This window comes from Panthera leo, chromosome A1 (genome assembly GCF_018350215.1).
Source record: "Panthera leo isolate Ple1 chromosome A1, P.leo_Ple1_pat1.1, whole genome shotgun sequence".
NCBI classification, from domain to species: Eukaryota; Metazoa; Chordata; class Mammalia; order Carnivora; family Felidae; genus Panthera; species Panthera leo.
Genome location: NC_056679.1, coordinates 16133195 through 16152172, shown reverse-complemented (window position 1 = coordinate 16152172; position 18978 = coordinate 16133195). Strand labels below are relative to the sequence as shown.

Below are 18978 nucleotides of genomic sequence, written 5' to 3'. Positions count from 1 at the left end.
ATTCATATATTAATATTTCTTCTGAAGTTCAGGAAAAATACTCTGGAAGTGTTAGATACTTCCATCTATTTCCTTCCTGAAATTATGCTGAAAAGAAGCAGGTCTATGTATTTCTTTTAGAAATCCAAATCTATAAAAATTAATAACCCAATACCTAACAATATTATACCATTTAAGAGCCTTAAGCCAACATAAAAGAAAATATTACCTTTGGCCATTCTTTTAGTGAGAAGTGAAGAGCATATTCTTCTGTTCAGTGAATCAGAAATATTTATTGGTACTTATAATTGAACTATTATTGACATAAGAGGAGTCAAACCTACATAGAGTAAGTGTTATACCAAGATGATAATTTAAAATTCATTTTCCCTCAACATGAAAGATATATGAAATAATAGTTTTCAGTGGTGTTTTATCATCTAGCACTTAAGTGACAATCTTTGTATAAAACTGATCATTCATGCAGAGAATTTTATTGCTAAAATTTTCAGTTAAATGTATTGAGGAACTTAGTATAAAGTTCAAATGATTGTGAAATAATATCCTTGAAATATTATTCTAAGATCTTGATTTCTTGATTATTTCAGTTATGCCTATTGACCATGTTTACGGCACTCTGGGCATCGTGGGAGCCACCACAACACAACGCTATTCTGATGTCTCAAGACTGAGGGAAGAGATTGAAGGAAAGGGATCATTTACTTATTTTGCACCGAGTAATGAGGCTTGGGACAACTTGGATTCTGTAATTCACTATTTTTATTAATACAATTATTTTTATTGTAGTTATTCCATTTGAATGGATTTATTAACTTGGAAATTAGTAGAAATTTTATATCTTTTTATAATAGATACATGAGGATACATGAAAGGATGAGTTACTAAATGTAAGGAGTAAAGTATTTTAATACATCCATAAGTGGAATAACTTACCCAGTAGGTTCATAGACCAATTAAGAAAGGGAAAACCAAGAGTGGACTGAACTGGTGTTTGTCATTATTCTATTTTACTCCCATCCTCTTTCTTTTTTGATGGGAAGAGATTTATTGAGTTTTAGATGACATATCTAATAGAACAGTAAGTTAAGAAGCCTAGTGGAATTTAAAATTTATTATAAAGGCATATTCTAGAGATGCAATTAATTACTTTTAATTATATGTAAATATATATGGCTGCTCAGACATTGACATATGTATATATGTGTAGGAATATTTAAATGAAATATTGTAAATAATGCATTTGATTTTCACATTTTGTGCATAATCTGCTTTATAATACACTAAATTTCTAATCTGTAAAATTAGTATAGAAATATATTTTTACTTTCTATTTGATATGAAGATGAATTGATAATTACCACTAGAGTCAAATATTTAGTAAAACTTAGGCATATTCCTCTAGATATTATCTTGATACATTAACTATATGTTTAATTGCTTGCGATATGGAACTCTCTCTTCTGGTTGTCTTTGACCTCATCTCTTAACCACCCTTCTGGTTCTTTTTGCTGACTCCTCTTCTTCCTTCCTTAAGAATGGGTCTTATTAAAGTCTCTACTAGGAATTAGACTCTGTTCTTTATATATACTTCTGATGACTTCAACTATGACTTTAGCGTGTATAACCACGAAATCTGTTTCTGTAGTTGCTCTCCTTGGAAACCCAGGAGAGTATTTCTAATGTCCATTTTAATATCTCCCCTTAGCTACACTGCTGCATCTTTAAACAAAAAGATATCTAAGAGAATGCTATTTTCTTTCTTCACATAAACATTTGCTTTTCTGCTGGCTTCCCCCAGTCCCCACCCCCCCCCCCCCCATAATTGGGAGTATCAATCTTAGTATTCAGGCTTGAAAATTGCTAGTCATCTTATTTCTGTTCTAATTCTTACAAACTATTATTAGTTACCTATATCTCAATTTTCATCCTCCTAATTGATACCTCCTTTTTGCTATGCATTATCCCTATATTAACCTTCCTAAAGCCAAGTTTAAACATTATATTCCAATGCCACAAAATCTTCCGTGGCCCTTTGTTGCCAGTTTAGTTTATACTTTAGTCGGGCATTAAAGTCTTCCACATTATTGTCCCACATACTTTTCTAAAATTCTTTCTTAATATTATCTAAGAAAGATAAAAGTATGTGCTAACCAAACTGGACAGCATCGGTTCTCCCAACTTTTACCCTATGTCAGCAACTGGACTGAGAACGATCACTACCGTTCTTACCCTGTCTACCCTTCAAGATCCATTACCAAGCCTTGAATGGCTGCTCTTCCTCATTTGACCCCTAGCAGCATTTTTTTCTCCTTCTATTCTTTATATTACTATGTTTATTTTTTTTTAACATTTATTTATTTTCAAGAGACAGAGGGAGACAGAGTGTGAGTGGGGGAGGGGCAGAGAGAGAGGGAGGCACGGAATCGTAAGCGCGCTCCAGGCTCTGAGCTGTCAGCGCAGAGCCCAACATGGGGCTCGAACCCACTAACCATGAGATCATGACCTGAGCTGAAGTCAGACGCTTAACCAACTGAGGCAGGTGCCCCTTACTATGTTTATTTTTAACTGCCCCTATATCATAAGTACCTTAAAGATAGAGACTTTCCCATAGAGCCATATACAGTATCATGTAATATAGGATATACATATGTTACACATATATAGGATATATATTGGATTAAAAAAAAGGTACAGTATGGTTGAATTCTTGAATTTGATATGAAATAAACATAACATCCTCATTAAAATGTAAATGTTGTACAAAAATATAATGCCATTTTTGTTTTGTTTTGTTTACCATTTAAAATATTTCAAATGTCTGATAATTTCATATTGCCCTAAGCCTTTAATTTACATCAAGTTTGTCTCTTCATCAATATCTTTATTTAAAAAATTTTTTTGTCACTATCAATGTCCAAGCACTCTATCAGATTCAGGAGCCTTAACTCAGTACCTGAATTTACAAAATTACTTAATCAATTGAAATAATATAATTTTAATTATGTTGATTTGACTTTAATCATCTGGGAAATGCAATGAGAAAGTAACAAGAGAGTAAGAAATAGTGTGATTATAAGTATTTTAATGATGAACCTCAATAAAATAAACTTCTACTATTTCAATTTTTTCCTAGGATATCCGTAGAGGTTTGGAGAGCAATGTAAATGTTGAATTATTGAATGCTTTACATAGCCACATGGTTAATAACAGAATGTTGACCAAGGACTTAAAAAATGGCATGATTATTCCCTCAATGTATAACAATTTGGGACTTTTCATTAACCATTATCCTAATGGGGTAAGTTTCATTAATAAAAAGTACATTTCTGAGTAATAGCACCCTTAATTTTTTCTATACCTTTTATATAATATTCACAGAAACAGTAAAATGTTAGTGACTGTAAGTACTATATTATGCCTTTTCCCCACATTTATAGCATGTAAATTTCTGATTCTGTGGCTGATTTCTACTTGAGAGTGATCGTGAGGAAGAAATTAAATTCACAGTTGACTGATAGCAGACTTAGATGTTCTTAATAAAGGAGATTTTAGTAGTTGATGTGTTTTAAAAATAACAACCTAAGAAAAAATAGTAAATAAGAGTTTATCAAAAAATAATCACAGAATAAGTATTCCTTTATTCATCCTCTAACTACTCTACTGATTTATGTTCTTGTGTATTTAGAGAAAAGTCTTTGTGGGAAACTTCCAGCAGGGTCATAGGGCTCTTTCAACAAATTTCCAGGGATGAAAAGGGTCAACAGTGAGGCAATAATTAGGAAATCACTGCAATAGAACTGATTATATTTGTTCAATAATTATTTCTCTCTCTCAGAACTTATTTTAGGACCGATAGACTTTTTTTAAATGTAACTCATTGATCTGCATTTGAAATAGTTTATGACTATGTCTGTAAAGGGAAGAGAAGGAAAAAAAGCAGTAACTCAAATGAAAAAAAATGCTTTTTTGCCTTAGTTTCTAGATTTGTTGAGTGTAACTGGGTAGGGTTTTCAACTGGTCCTATCTCCTCTTAGTTTCTTTTTTAGACAGAACAATATATGTCTTCATCCTTAACATTTACATTTAGAATGTTGGTTCCTTCATGTTACATTTACTAGCAGAAATGAAAAATAATGGCCTTTCAGTGTCAGTGGTCAATGGATGGCTCTGATTTCTGCACTTGGATTTTCCCAAATAATTATAGGTTGTCACTGTTAACTGCGCTCGAATCATCCATGGGAACCAGATTGCAACAAATGGTGTTGTACATGTCATTGATCGTGTCCTTACACAAATTGGTACCTCAATTCAAGACTTCATTGAAGCAGAAGATGAACTCTCATCTTTTAGAGTAAGTAGAAGAAATAACAGCAGATTGCCTTGGACCATTGAAACATCTCCTTTCTCTCCCAGAGTCTAACCATAAAATGCTATTTCAAAACTCTGGCCTAAATATAACAAATGTGTTTCTTGACATGAAAAGACTTTTATTTTACAAGGAAGAAATCATCTCCTATGACATAATCATATTTATTTGGACATGACAGATAAAGAATGGTTAGTTATGTGCCCATAGTGTATTTGGTGTATTTAGTATGTGTCCATCTCAGTTACATGTACTGCTGGATATTGCTACAGTCAAACAAGCATGGGCAGAATTCCCATTATTACAAAAAAAAGTTGGAAAGGACATAGTTGGTTGTGTCAAAAAGTGTTTTAAAGATCTAGCAAGAACAAACTTCTATAGTTTTCTGTAGAATCAGCTCCCTGCATCAGCCTAGGTGAAGTGTGTTGTCATTTGCCTTTGGATTTGCAGTGTGCAAGCCTCTAAAAAGCACGTTTGTGTTTCAGGCAGCTGCTATCACATCTGATATTCTGGAGGCCCTTGGAAGAGATGGTCACTTCACTCTCTTTGCTCCCACCAATGAGGCTTTTGAGAAGCTTCCACGAGGTGTCCTAGAAAGGATCATGGGAGACAAAGTGGCTTCTGAAGGTACTAAAAATGTCCTCCTCTTTGAGAACCCTCCCAGAATTCCAAGAAGAAAAGAGAAAAAAAAAAAAAAAGATTAAGTCATGCCAAGATTATCAGCTTTTATAAGCAAAGGCAAAGAAAAATTTTTGTTCTGAAGGTGGACTCTAAAAATCTTAAAAGAAAACAAAGCCCTTGAAAGAGTAGGCAGAGTAATTAAATAATGAATTTAAAAGATAAGAATATCCTAAAGATCACATTCCTTTTGTACTGCTTTCAAGTAAATAAATAGCAGGCATTAAAAAGGATTTAGCCATTGTTGAAAATAAATATTAGATCATCAAATTTTAATATCATATATGTATTATGCGATGCTTTTCATTTTAAATTTATGCTAAAAGATATCATTGAGTTGAGAAAACTTCATGGTTCTCTTTGGCCATTACTTATTTGATACACAGAATTTGCCTTCTTTCTAATCTCCCTTTCTATTTTCAAATAGATTTTACATTGTGAGTAGTACATTTAACTTAGCCTCTCCCAAAATATATTTTGACTGATTTAAAATGAAAAACTTGGATGATGCAGATATGGATAGAAAACAGTTGAGGCATTAAAATTCCTTCAGTATCTTCCAAGAAATCATCTTCATTTTGTCTACTCTCCAGATGTTTTCTTTAGGGAATGATTTGTCTTACCCTACTAATCTTCCGCTACTAATGTCTTTACAAATTATATGTAGACATTCTGTTATGAGTGGCTAAGGCAAGAGGTTGCTTGGGCACTTAGGAACAGGTATCACAAATAAATACAGGCCTTTTGAAAGGAGCAACTCTTCTTTTTTTCACATCAGAAATTACTTTCTTATGATAGTGAAAAGTTTCTCTAACACATTTTCTAGTGCTACACAAATCATTTCACACAACTGATCTTCTCTTCTTCCTACTGAGCTGAGCTATTTCTATTGTATAGTTAATGGAAGAAGCTTTCCTAGAACATAAACAGAATTTAAAAATCTTCAGTCAATACTTAGGTCTTATATGTATTTTATTTTTTAGGAATAATTAGTTCCACAGTGAAACACATCTTTGAAGGGTTAAGTGCAGTTTCTCTTGATCTAAAAACTTGCTGTTTTTAATTTATTCTCCAGCCCTCATGAAGTACCACCTTTTGAACACCCTCCAGTGTTCTGAGGCAATTATGGGAGGAGCAGTCTTTGAGACTCTGGAAGGAAACACCATTGAGATAGGATGTGACGGTGACAGTATAACAGTAAATGGAATCAAAATGGTGAACAAAAAAGATATCGTGACAAATAATGGTGTTATCCATTTGATTGATCAGGTCCTAATTCCTGATTCTGGTGAGCAACAGTTTCATATTCTTCTACCTACTACTGTTTACCAGTTATGATGCCTCAAGAATAAGCCTATGAAAAATGAATGTGTAGTATAAGGAATGGTATGTGAAGCACAGATACAAAATAGTGAACTGAGTACTAAAATAGGTAGCTTGTTAATCACAGGCATTCCATGCATGGAACATCAGCTTTCCAGAGTTTCTAACACTTAATAATTTATCAAGGTTCTCAAAGTACCATGGTTTTTCCTGAAAACAGAGGGAAAGATATAACCAAATGGTCAGCTTTGGATAAATGAAAGAACTATGGCATTCGCAACAGCAGAGAGAGGAGGAAGATGAGGAATAGAGAATTAAAGACAATGAAAAGTAAGAAGCCAGAAAGATATTTTCTTTTTGAAATTTTCTGTATCAACCCCAAAAAAGGGAATCTGGAACTATTACTAGGGAAGGGCAGACTATCTTATCACATTGTGATTGCAGTAAATAGCTTATAGAAAACAGCCAAGAATTGATTTACTGATTTCAGAATGATGATAATAACAATGATGACGTTGTTGGGATGGTGATGGTTTCCTTTACAGCTAAACAAGTTATTGAGCTGGCTGGAAATCAGCAAACCACTTTCACAGACCTCGTGGCCCAACTAGGCTTGGCATCTGCTTTGCGGCCAGATGGAGAATATACTTTGCTGGCCCCTGTGAATAATGCGTTTTCAGGTATGTACTGGATGCTGTCATTCCTACTCTCCCACCACCCCCCACCAACCTTCAGGCACCGTTTTTCTTCACCATGATTGTCTGCATTAAGGAATAATAGACATTCTACAAGGTGCTGATTATTACTTTATTGACTACACATCATTAGCACTACGTCGTCTCTGTTAAAATGTCCTTCATTTCAAAACATTTCATTAGAATAGATAATAGCCTACAGGGAGTGAAAGTTTTTGATAAAGGATGTTCAGTTATTCTATGACTCTAATCATGTTTCCAGCACACTTAAGGTATGTATTAATAGATCTTAAGAAAAATAAATCTGATTTGTTTATTTAACACCAACATAATATTTAAGAAAAAATAAGTATATTTTCCATCTCAAAATTTGATGTGAGGTGTCAAGTTATAAATAAATAAAAGCAAGAGACTATTTATTATCACTTTCATATTATGATGTAAACTATTATTATAAGTATTTTATCTAAGAGCTGCTAATCAAGGATGGTGTTTAGATTAATGCAACCTGCCACTTTTTCCAGAAAAGTGATTTCATAAAGATGTATTTAAATTATAAGGCAAAATTGAGTAGTTAACAAACAAGCATTATTTTTAAAATATTTTTTGAAATGCTAAATTGTGGTACATAGTGTTATTAATAAAACATTCAAATTCCTAGAAATACTATTATTCCTCTTTGTAATAACTATATCTACATGTATTGACATTAACCCACATTTAAGAGAGTGTATGTATTTTGATTTTCTCTGCAGAGGTAAATATAAATTTATAAATGATTCATCCATAGTCTTTCATGTGATTAGTGTATATCAAATTCTCAGAAAAAATCATGGCCAATATTAGAGCTTAACTTTTGCCAATGACCACACAACACTATGTAGCCCTTACCGAGATGGAGTCCATCGTTTGGACTCCTCCGAATGATGTTATCAAATCAATGTTATCATCAAATGGTATTCATTTGATGGAATATCTCACAGAGTTCCTAACTGGTGCATAGAATTCATAGCCTTGAGCAGTTAGTTGACTCATATACGTTTTGAGCGCAGAATCCACAATATGGATAGCATTAGGGATTTCCCATTTTCATGATTTTCTCTTACCAGGAGGAATTTTAATGGTTTCCAATTAATCCTTGTCCTCGTGAATTTATTTATAGATGATACTCTGAGCATGGATCAGCGGCTTCTTAAATTAATTCTGCAGAATCACATACTGAAAGTAAAAGTTGGGCTTAATGAGCTTTACAATGGACAAAAACTTGAAACCATTGGAGGCAAACAGCTCAGAGTCTTTGTCTATCGAACAGTAAGTAAATCAGGAAAATATAAGACATCCACATTGGCCTAAATGTCAAATGACATGTCCTTGTCTAAGAATGTTGTTATAATGAATGTTTCCAGAACTTTATTAATGTGGTTTTATAATAGTAAATATTCAGAGGAGGATCAGGGAACTGAGTAGTGTATGAAAAGACTGTGAGGAAAGGACACAAGAAGTGCAATGTATTAATAAATCAGATAATTTGAGTTTGTTTCATTATAAATAACTTTATGTTCTAAGGCATTTATTATTTCAATTCTAGAAATCACTAAAAGTTCTCTAAAGCAAGCTTTTGATTTATGAAGTCTTGTGCAGTTTACAAGGCAATTTTTTATAGACACATAAAGATCTCTGATGTCTATAAAATGGCTCTGACATTTTTTCTGAGGGAAAATTTCTAGAAAGTATTACTAATGAAGGTTACAATTCAACTAGCAGTGCTGTTCAATTTCTGTCCAGGTAACAAATGCATCTACAGCTCAAAGGTTTCATAGGAAGTCAAGCATTACCTGATAGGGCACACAGCAGCTGCTCACTATGGCTCCACAATTCCATGACACACATTTTACAGGCTGCAGAAAATGGGCTGCATATACATATATTTGATCAAAGACACTACAGAATAAATTGATAGGGACTCGCAGTCAGGAAAATATAATAAGTATTTGTGAAGATCACAAAAGGCACTGAAGTCAGGAATAAAGAAGGTCCTAAAGAGTTAAAGGGCAAAAGTTTCTTAAAGGGGGTGTGGAAGAATAGTTAGAACCTGGAGAAGAATGATGAAAGATGTAGGCATGGAATTCTATGGAATTTTTGTTACTTCCTGATGAAACTATTTCCTGGTGAATTTTTGTTATTTCCTGATGATGATACATAGAGTAGCCTAGCTAGTAACTGACCGAATAAGAAGTGTGAGATCAGATTGTGCCAGACCATAAAAACAGAACTGAGATGCTGTTTCTTCCAGTCACAGAGGTCAGAAGACCTCTTAGAAGAGTCATTCCAGAAACTCAACTATGGAACTACTTCCACTTAGGACATCTCGATTAAGGACATGTACAGCTGTGTCTTTCTTTTTTTTGCTAGGCTGTCTGCATTGAAAATTCATGCATGGTGAGAGGAAGCAAACAAGGAAGAAATGGTGCCATTCACATATTCCGAGAGATCATCAAACCAGCAGAGAAATCCCTCCATGAAAAACTAAAACAAGATAAACGCTTTAGGTAAGCCTATTAGTTTCATTTACACACACACACACACACACACACACACACACACACACAAGAGAGAGAGAGCAAGAACTATTAACATAGTTTTGTTTCATAGTATTCCAAAAGGCATTCAGTATTCAATAATACTTAACGTAGAATTTACAGTAAGAAGTCCATGCAAATGTTTTCAAAACTGAAATATGTTAACACTATTTTACTTCCTAGTTCACCATAATATGATTTGGTGAGTGAAACAATTTAATAGATTGACTTATTCCTTGCAAATTTTTTTTGTATTTAAGTTTTTAAATGTTTTTTTAAATTTTTTTTTAACGTTTATTTATTTTTGAGACAGAGAGAGACAGAGCATGAACAGGGGAGGGTCAGAGAGAGGGAGACACAGAATCTGAAACAGGCTCCAGGCTCTGAGCTGTCAGCACAGAGCCCGATGCGGGGCTCGAACTCACGGACCGCGAGATCATGACCTGAGCCAAAGTTGTTCGCTTAACCAACTGAGCCACCCAGGCGCCCCAAGTTTTTAAATGTTAAAATCATTAATATTTATTAATAATTAAAATAATACATATTTAATTAGTAAGTATTTTATTAATAAACAGTAAAATTTAATTTTTAAAAATGATATTATATACTAGCCAAGACTAGTTTGTAGAATTTTAAATGAAAACTACACGCTTTTTTGTTATAAAGTGTGACCTTATTAAGTTTTATAGGATAAAAACCACGTTTAGGAAATTAAACAAAATTTTTTTTAATGTTTATTCATTTTTGAGAGAGAGAGAGGGAGAGAGAAAGAGAACATGAATAGGGGAGGGGGGAGAGAGAGAGGGAGACACAGAACTCGAAGCAGATTCCAGGCTCTGCACTGTCAGCACAGAGCCTGACATGGGGCTCAAACCCACGAACTGTGAGATCATGACCTGAACCAAAGTTGGATGCTTAACTGACTGAGCCACTCAGGCACTCCCCGAGTTTAGGAAATTTTAAAAACCATATGTATATTTAAATAATTTCCCCCTGATTAAACTTTCTTAACAGGTAAACTGCATCTGAACTATGAAAATGTATGAACACTTTCTCATGCTTTCCAGAATATATGGATGCTATTTTATTCCATGCATTGTGGGTGAGCATACCTAAATCTAAATCTAACAGAATAAATATACATATCTTTCCTGCTTAGCATTTTCCTCAGTCTACTTGAAGCCGCAGACCTGAAAGAGCTCCTGACACAACCTGGGGATTGGACCTTATTTGTCCCAACCAATGATGCCTTTAAGGGAATGACAAATGAAGAAAAAGAAATTCTGATTCGTGAGTAAAAGTGGATACCAGATATTTGTCCTTTGTGTTCAGGATCTCATTTCTTCCTCAAGCATTCCTGCAGAGAAGTCAGCCTCAAAAATGTCCCCACTTTAATATTCGTGCCTAGCATTAGTTTCCTTTAATTCCACATGGAATATACGGAAAGTCACTCATTAATGTTCTTAATTACATTAGTAATTGCATTACATTAGCAGTTGCTTGCCGTCATGTTGTTGACCTAAATGTTCACTTATGCTATTTCTATTCGAGTCCACACAACTAGGTGACAAGGAAAGAAACAATTATAATTCCAAAAATAATTTCATTTTTTTCCTCCCAGTAAGTTGGCTAATATTTTGATTGAACAGACTGAAGTGACTGTTTTGACATGGCATTCGTTGATAGCAACTTGAAAGAACAATGAAATGATGAGAAATCACAGTGTGGAAAAACTAAAGACAAAGAAATATTTTTATCCTTAGTTTTTCTAGTATCAAATTATCAAAAAATATGACACGTTATAAATAAATATATATTTTTCCCTCCAGGAGACAAAAATGCCCTTCAAAACATCATCCTTTATCACCTGACACCAGGAGTTTTCATTGGAAAGGGATTCGAACCCGGTGTTACTAACATTCTGAAGACCACACAAGGAAGCAAAATCTATCTGAAAGGAGTGAGTTCTCTAGAATGAATTTATGATAGCATTCACTTATTGTTCAATTATCTTCGTGTTAATTTTTCATTAAATTTCTCACTGATGTTATCCCCTGTTTTGATAGGTAAATGATACACTTCTGGTGAATGAAGTGAAATCAAAAGAATCTGACATCATGACAACAAATGGTGTCATTCATGTTGTAGATAAACTCCTCTACCCTGCAGGTTGGTAATTACTGAACTCACTAGTGGGCTACATCTTTTTCAATAGAAGCGTATATTTGTATTTCGAATGCTCTTACCAATATTAATTTAATATTCCTCTTCATAGACACACCTGTTGGAAATGATCAGCTACTGGAAATCCTTAATAAACTGATCAAATACATCCAGATTAAGGTACAGAACATTATTGGATTTGTTCCTAAACAGATATTGCAGGTTTTACATAAAAGACTAGAAATGTATACATGAGTAGCTTAGATGTACCCTGGACTTGGACCGCTCTTTGTTGATTATGTGCCACTGGCTCACCCGTGAGTAAATGAGGTAATTTCTTTATGGTTTTATTCTACAAATATCTCTGAAACCTACTTGGGCTCAAGCACTGTATTAACTATAATGGGAAATGTTAAGCTGAATCAGAGATGTCCCTTTATTTAAAAAATACAGTCCAGTTGGAAAGAAAAGAAATGCAGATAAAAAATACTATAATCTTTCTATCACCAAATGCCTTTGCTACAGAATATAAGGGAAAGAGAAAGTATGTACTTGTAAAAAAATTATCACTAATCACAGTAGTTAAAGGCAAAAAAGTATTTTCCCCCTTTATCCTTATAAAGTCAAAGTATCAGAAAACATATGAAATATTATTTAATAAACATTTAACTTTGGATTAACTATTCCATAATTTTTAAGACTCTTGAGTAACACCTTCAATAATTTTTATGCCATCTGGCCCAATAGCAGGAGATTGTAAAATGGTTTAGATGAAGACTCCATTTCTATTAAATGTAATGATACCTTCACTATTTTCACTTTAGTAAGAATTAAAGTGGTGTCATAATTTTGTTAATAAAACTACTAATTTCATGTTACTAAATACAAGTGTATTTATTTTCAGTTTGTTCGTGGTAGCACCTTCAAAGAAATCCCCATGACTGTCTACAGTAAGTACATAATGAATATTTGTCATATACAAGTGACAAGATGTAAAAAAAAGAAAACACAATATTTACTTTGTACTTGGAAATTACTGATAATCTGGTATTTAGAATTCCAAACAATGGCAAATTTCATCCCACTTGACACAGGCTTAAGGTCTGGATGAGACCTCTCAGCCAGGGCCATTACCATTCAGCCTCTATGGACCACTTTCCCATTCATCTGAAAAACAAGAATGATAGGATATGGGAATAGCAGTAAAACATAATTGCTAGCATGGAAAAAAAAAAAAGACATACAAACATACGAAGAGGAGAGACAGCTAAAAGGCATTCCAGAGCTATCTGAAAATTCAGATGTATGGACACAGAAGTAACACTGCTGAAGGATCTGTAGTTCATTCCACCCTCAAGCCATCAGCTTTCTAAGGGCACGGTGGGAGGGGTGTGCCAAAGAATCCTAATGTTTATGAATTGGCAGTTCAAAAACTCTCCCCATCCAAAAGTGGATGGGGAGAAATCCAAATCCAAAAATTGGACTTTGCCAGGCAATAAACCTAAGTTCCTAGATTCTAAGGTTCTTTTATCCCTGACTTTACCAGATTATCAAAATTAAACCTCTACTACTTAACAATGGTAAAGGGCATTTCATTCTCATAACTGTGACGTGTAGTATTCTTTTTCCAATGTGCTTTTTTCGTCATTTGTCTTTTTTCTTTCCTTTGTTGTAGCTTTCAAAGCAGAAATTCTTTTCATTTTGTTTTGACTCTACAATTAAACACTCAAAATGCACCAGTAGTTAAAGGATTACTTCAATTCCCACATTTACCCTGCCTAGAAAATAACTCCATTTTATACTGTGATCATTCTGGTATTTAATAAAAAAAATTCCTTAAGATTTACACTAGATAATGGAAAAAGAATAAAGAAAATGTAAGGAGCAAAACAAAATGTCTGCTGATTTCAATGATGTAATAATAACACATGCAAATCCAGTATCAGGCCAGCTCAGCACTGTTTGAAAGATGGAGCTGGAATAGCTATGATTCAACCTGGTATAAATTCCAGTATGGAAGTATACAATCTTGTATATATTTTATAACAAATTAAAGAATCATTATGGGCTCTATTCATCAGAAATGTTATGTCATCTTTCTCACTAAAGATGTATAACTATACTACATTTCTTTACCTTTCCTACTTTATCCATTAAAGGTCCACTACTTTCTACATGTGCCAATGCAATATTTTGCCTAGAGTGAGCCACAATCTTATAATTCCTTTATTTTCCTCTCTTAAAATTGGATCCTCACTCACAGAAAATACGTTACGATTTACGAAAATATGTAAGTCTAATACACCTTGTCTACCTACTCAAAGCTCTTGAAACTGCTCAGAGATTTGCATTCTGATGCCAGATGTTTCTTTAACTCCTCCCCACATGGGAATGCTGCTATTTAGAAGTGTTCCTCAAATAGAGGTGGAGAGTAATTAAAACTAAGGTTCCATTTTTATGTTCCTTTATTGACTTGTCTCTAAAATTTCTTTAATTTCCTTGCTATATATTATTCTTATCCCCAAAATATCATAGTTTTCAATTGTATGGGGAAAAAATTCTCTTTAGTATATGTTGCCAAATACATAACATTTGAGGTACAGCAGAATAAAATCAGTATTTGATCCTCAGCCCAGGACTTGTCAAAACTATTTAAGTCTTCAGTCAAGCAAGATTGAAACAAAGCTACCAACCTATAGCAACATCCCGTACTTTGAGTCCCACTTGAAAATTTATGCTAAAAGTAATTAACCCATTTTGATAGTAGCAGCAGAGACCTCTGTGGATTTAGTTTTCATGGAAAGGTTTCCTGTGGCAAGACCACTTGTGGGATCAGTAATTAGATGCATAGATTTGATATATTTTAGAGCTTCATAATTTAAGATTTCAAGATATAAAATTTGATATGACTGAAACATAGTCACAATTAAGGTCTGGAACTCATAGGAATTTTTAAAAGTTGACACAGCTAAACATTTCAGAAACCAAAGGTGAGAATGTGACAGAAACCCAAATTGTGCTAACATCTCATCTCTAATGTGTCAACACAATCTGTTATAATTGCAGTTAGCTTTAGTGTGGCCCACTATCTAATGGAGCCATCATTTAAAAAAAAAAAAACATTTTTAATGTTTATTTATTTTTAAAATTTATTTTTAATGTTTATGTATTTTTGAGAGACAGAGAATGAGCAGGGGAGGACCAGAGAGAGAGGGAGACACAGAATCGGAAGCAGGCTCCAGGCTCTGAGCTGTCAGCACAGAGCCGGACACGGGGCTCAAACTCACGAGCTGTGAGATCATGACCTGAGCCGAAGTCAGCTGCTCAACCGACTGAGCCACCCAGGCGCCCCTAATGTTTATTTATTTTTGAGAGAAAGAGAGAGACAGGCAGACAGAGGGTGAGTTGGGGTGGAGGGGGATAGAGAGAGAGGGAGACACAGAATCTGAAGTGGGCTCCAGGCTCTGACCTGTCAGCACAGAGCCCGACACAGGACTTGAACCCACAAGCTGTGAGATCATGACCTGAGCTGAAGTCAGAAGCTTAACTGACTGAGTCACCCAAGCACCCCTAATGGAGCCATCTTTTAAGGTTTCTAAGTAGAAATGACAAAAGCCAGTAGCTCTGGTTGTATGGCTCCAGAGGCACATTTCCAGTTAATCTGTACAAAAAAAAAAAAAAAAAAAGTCAACCAAATAGTTTGCTGCTATTTTAAATAAAGTTTGCATATTATTTTCTGAGTTGGGTGGATGGCACATTTCAAATACATACTTCTAAGTTTTAAAAAAATGATGATGATATTAAGGCTGAAAATTAAACATTTTAGCCTATAATTTAAATACTGATCATATCATATTTGTTGCATAGAGCTCATATTTGGCTGGTTGAAATTTATTTTTACTTTTAATTATTTCGAACTATTTTTTCATATTTTCCTTTCTATATCACTGTTACCAAATGCATGAAAAATATTTTGTCTTTGTCTTTCATTTTTTCTTATGAGAAAAAAAAACCAACAATGCAATTGAAGATATGAATCGCATGAAATTAATCATGTTTATTTGTCTTCTGTTGCTATGCAGCCAATATTTTCAAGAAGTACTAAAGAAGGTAAAGAGCTTTAGTGTTGCAGTTCAAAATTACAGGTCTCTAGATAGAATTCCTCACTTAGTGTGTATATATTTCACTGGAACAAATCCATGTGTCTGGACTTCAGAGTACACCATCTGGACATGAGAAGACGATAGATAATGTACCATGAATATTTACTGGACCTGACTGCCTGAACACATTACCACCCCTTATACCTCAGTACCCAGCAAAGATTAAACCAAAGAGAGAGAGGACAATTTTATTCAGGTTGTTTTTATGTAAACATCATTTATGTTCCACTTTCTATACTTTCAGCAACTAAAATTATAACCAAAGTTGTGGAACCAAAAATTAAAGTGATTGAAGGCAGTCTTCAGCCTATTATCAAAACTGAAGGTAAAATCAACTGTTATACATGGTTCCTTCTTTGTGAAAAAAAAATCCAAGTAATAGACTGATTTCTATGAATGTATCTACATTCTTTTTGAAACTAACATGCTAAATATTTCTATATCAATGGCATGCTCACGTGATTGCAGAATGCGGAATGCAAATTATTTAGCAGAGTAGATGGTGCATTCCTAATACTTTCAGTACATTTGCTTGTACTTGATTTCATTTCAACCTAATTGGCCATTGCATTAGCACTAGAACCCAGATAAATACATAAGTAAACAAATAAACAAATAAATCCGAGCTTTATTTTATACTGCAATTAGACTCCTTCAGTGTACTATTTTGTAGCTTTATCTCCAATCTCCCCACATGGATATCTTGTTATAAGAAGCTCTTCCAAAAATACAGGCATTTTTCATTCAACCATCTAAGAGAGCACTGAAGCTGCACATTGATGAAATCTTTTAAAATAGTAACCACATATGATATATTTTTAAATCAGGCCACCAGAAACAGATGAAGGAATAAGCAGCTGGTGCATTAAGTCAAAAAGAAATAAGTATTCTTAATTGCAGTCCTGAACTTACATATTGAGAATACACATATTCTTATATACATATATATAATATACATCAATTGGTATATTTATTTTCCTTCTGGTATTTCAGACTAGAATATTAAATAGTTTTCTTTCTACCGTCACTGTCTGTTAGTCAACTCCAACATTTTTGATGCCACCTTTATTTCATGTATTTTAATTATTACCAAGGGTCAGACCGTAAGAACATTTTATTTTTATGTCTAAGCATCTTAATGTGGTGACTTACCACAGTGAAAAGACCAGGATTTCTCCTTTATTCTTAAGAAGGATAGAAACAATCTTCAAAAAAAAGAATAAATCATGTTCTCAATTGAATGTCAAAAAAACTATTACTTTAATTATTTTTGATTATTTGATATAACTTTGATTATTTTTGATATTTCTTCTCATTCTGTAAATTGAGATGGCAATTTCTTGAATATTTTTGTCTGTTCCTTTAAAGGCAGGCCATGATTTACATTTAAGTATTGGAAACATACACATAAAAGTTTATTTCCTAGCTAATTATCTATATTTTTATTCTTGAGACCTAAATTTGATAATTGATGTAGGCTTTGAAATCTGTGCTTACTAAAAAAATACTACACCTATGGTCATTTGATTTCTTTTATATTTTGATGAGAATTTGGTGTCTTAAGAAATTAAATCACTTAAATTTTTGTTGAGAAATTTTTCTTGATCATTTTAATGAAAATTATCAAATAATCCTTGGTAATACATTTGATTTTAACATTCTTATACTCTTTTTAAAATTAGATTTCCTAAAAATTTATATAATCACTTGTACACAGCTTCTATAATCAAAATCATTCACATGTGTTTTTCTTATTTCCAAAGATTCCTATCTTTTCTTTCAAGCTTCTTCATTCAACCCATTTATCTTCCCAATTTTTGCCAGTGGGATTCTATTGTATTAATCTTTCTTGAATTAGGCACCCAGTGGAGCATCAACTCTACCTGGGTTCTTCCTAGAAAGGGAACAAGGATGACAAATGGGGTCATGTCACCGACGTATTAAAAATTTTTAAGTTCAAAGATTCAGAAGTTTTATGTCTGTGTAACATACTGAAGGAAACACATAATTATCTTGACAGCCATTCACAATTGTCCAGCTCTAACATTGCTACTGGCATTTCCCTATCACTGAACTTTTGCAGGTTCATTAATGACTCCTGAATTCTTACTAAGTATATACTAGACTCCAAAATACAATTTAAAGTATTTCTTATAAAGGGTACTTAACCAATTATAGAATTAAGAATAAATCAACTGAAATTCATTTCAACAAACACTTACTGAGCATCTTATTATAGTGCTAGGCATTCTCCTAAGTGCTGGCAGTAAATGTGAAAAAAAAAAGATTTGATAAAAATCCCTACCTTCATAGAGCATCATGATAGAGGGTGTTTCTGAAATTTCAGTTTAGGCTTTTCCAAAAGAAATGTTGATTTGGATGTTTTATTAACTCATTTCTGTTCTTAAATTCCTTAGGTGTATTTTCCTTTTGAAATTTCTACACCTTAAAAACCTGGACTTACACTTGATACTCAATATCCCTTGGTCCCACAGATCAAATATTATGATATCATTCATTTATTATTTGAATGAACAATTATCTTCATTATTTTAGATTGTTTTAGACTAACTCTGGGTAATGGTGTAACATTGAAAATTTCTGGACAAATAAAGCCTCTCAAGGATAAGCAAATATAGTGACATTCAACTGCTGAAGGGTGTTACAGTATGAGTTAAATGTACTGAACTTTACTTTTCTTCTCTATAAAATAGTCTTGGTCAACTAATGTAGTAATCAGCTTTCTAACATTCAAAATGATTTTCTCTGGGAGCAAAATCATTTTGTAAGTCAAATGCAACATTTGTTTAACTTCTGCATTTGAAGGACTGTTTTATTATTAATTAGTATATTAATTATTAAAATAATTAGTAATTATTAATCAATAAATAATTTTCACATATAAGGTAAGTACTCAAATTCATTTTCCCAGAAAATCTGAAATTCGGTGTCTTAAATATATGTACCAAAGGTTGAGGTTTTTTTAAATGTTCAGTCTTATGCACATTTGA

General features: G+C 33.4%; 1 protein-coding gene across 8 annotated transcripts in view; it reads left to right on the top strand.

The window, feature by feature from the left end:
• Positions 1-18978, top strand: part of POSTN (periostin) — a 35725-nt gene that overhangs the window by 7873 nt on the left and 8874 nt on the right. For 6 of the 8 annotated variants that reach the window (XM_042956171.1, XM_042956051.1, XM_042955865.1 and 3 more), the window contains exons 4-16: positions 588-745; positions 3134-3298; positions 4205-4351; positions 4852-4993; positions 6120-6332; positions 6913-7047; positions 8225-8373; positions 9475-9611; positions 10801-10931; positions 11471-11601; positions 11708-11810; positions 11917-11984; positions 12709-12754. In XM_042956171.1, the coding sequence (XP_042812105.1) occupies positions 588-745; positions 3134-3298; positions 4205-4351; positions 4852-4993; positions 6120-6332; positions 6913-7047; positions 8225-8373; positions 9475-9611; positions 10801-10931; positions 11471-11601; positions 11708-11810; positions 11917-11984; positions 12709-12754 (1725 nt within the window). Of the gene's footprint in view, positions 1-587; positions 746-3133; positions 3299-4204; positions 4352-4851; positions 4994-6119; positions 6333-6912; positions 7048-8224; positions 8374-9474; positions 9612-10800; positions 10932-11470; positions 11602-11707; positions 11811-11916; positions 11985-12708; positions 12755-16211; positions 16293-18978 lie in introns of all 8 variants that reach the window. The other 2 variants (XM_042955802.1, XM_042955929.1) reach the window with 1 other exon arrangement.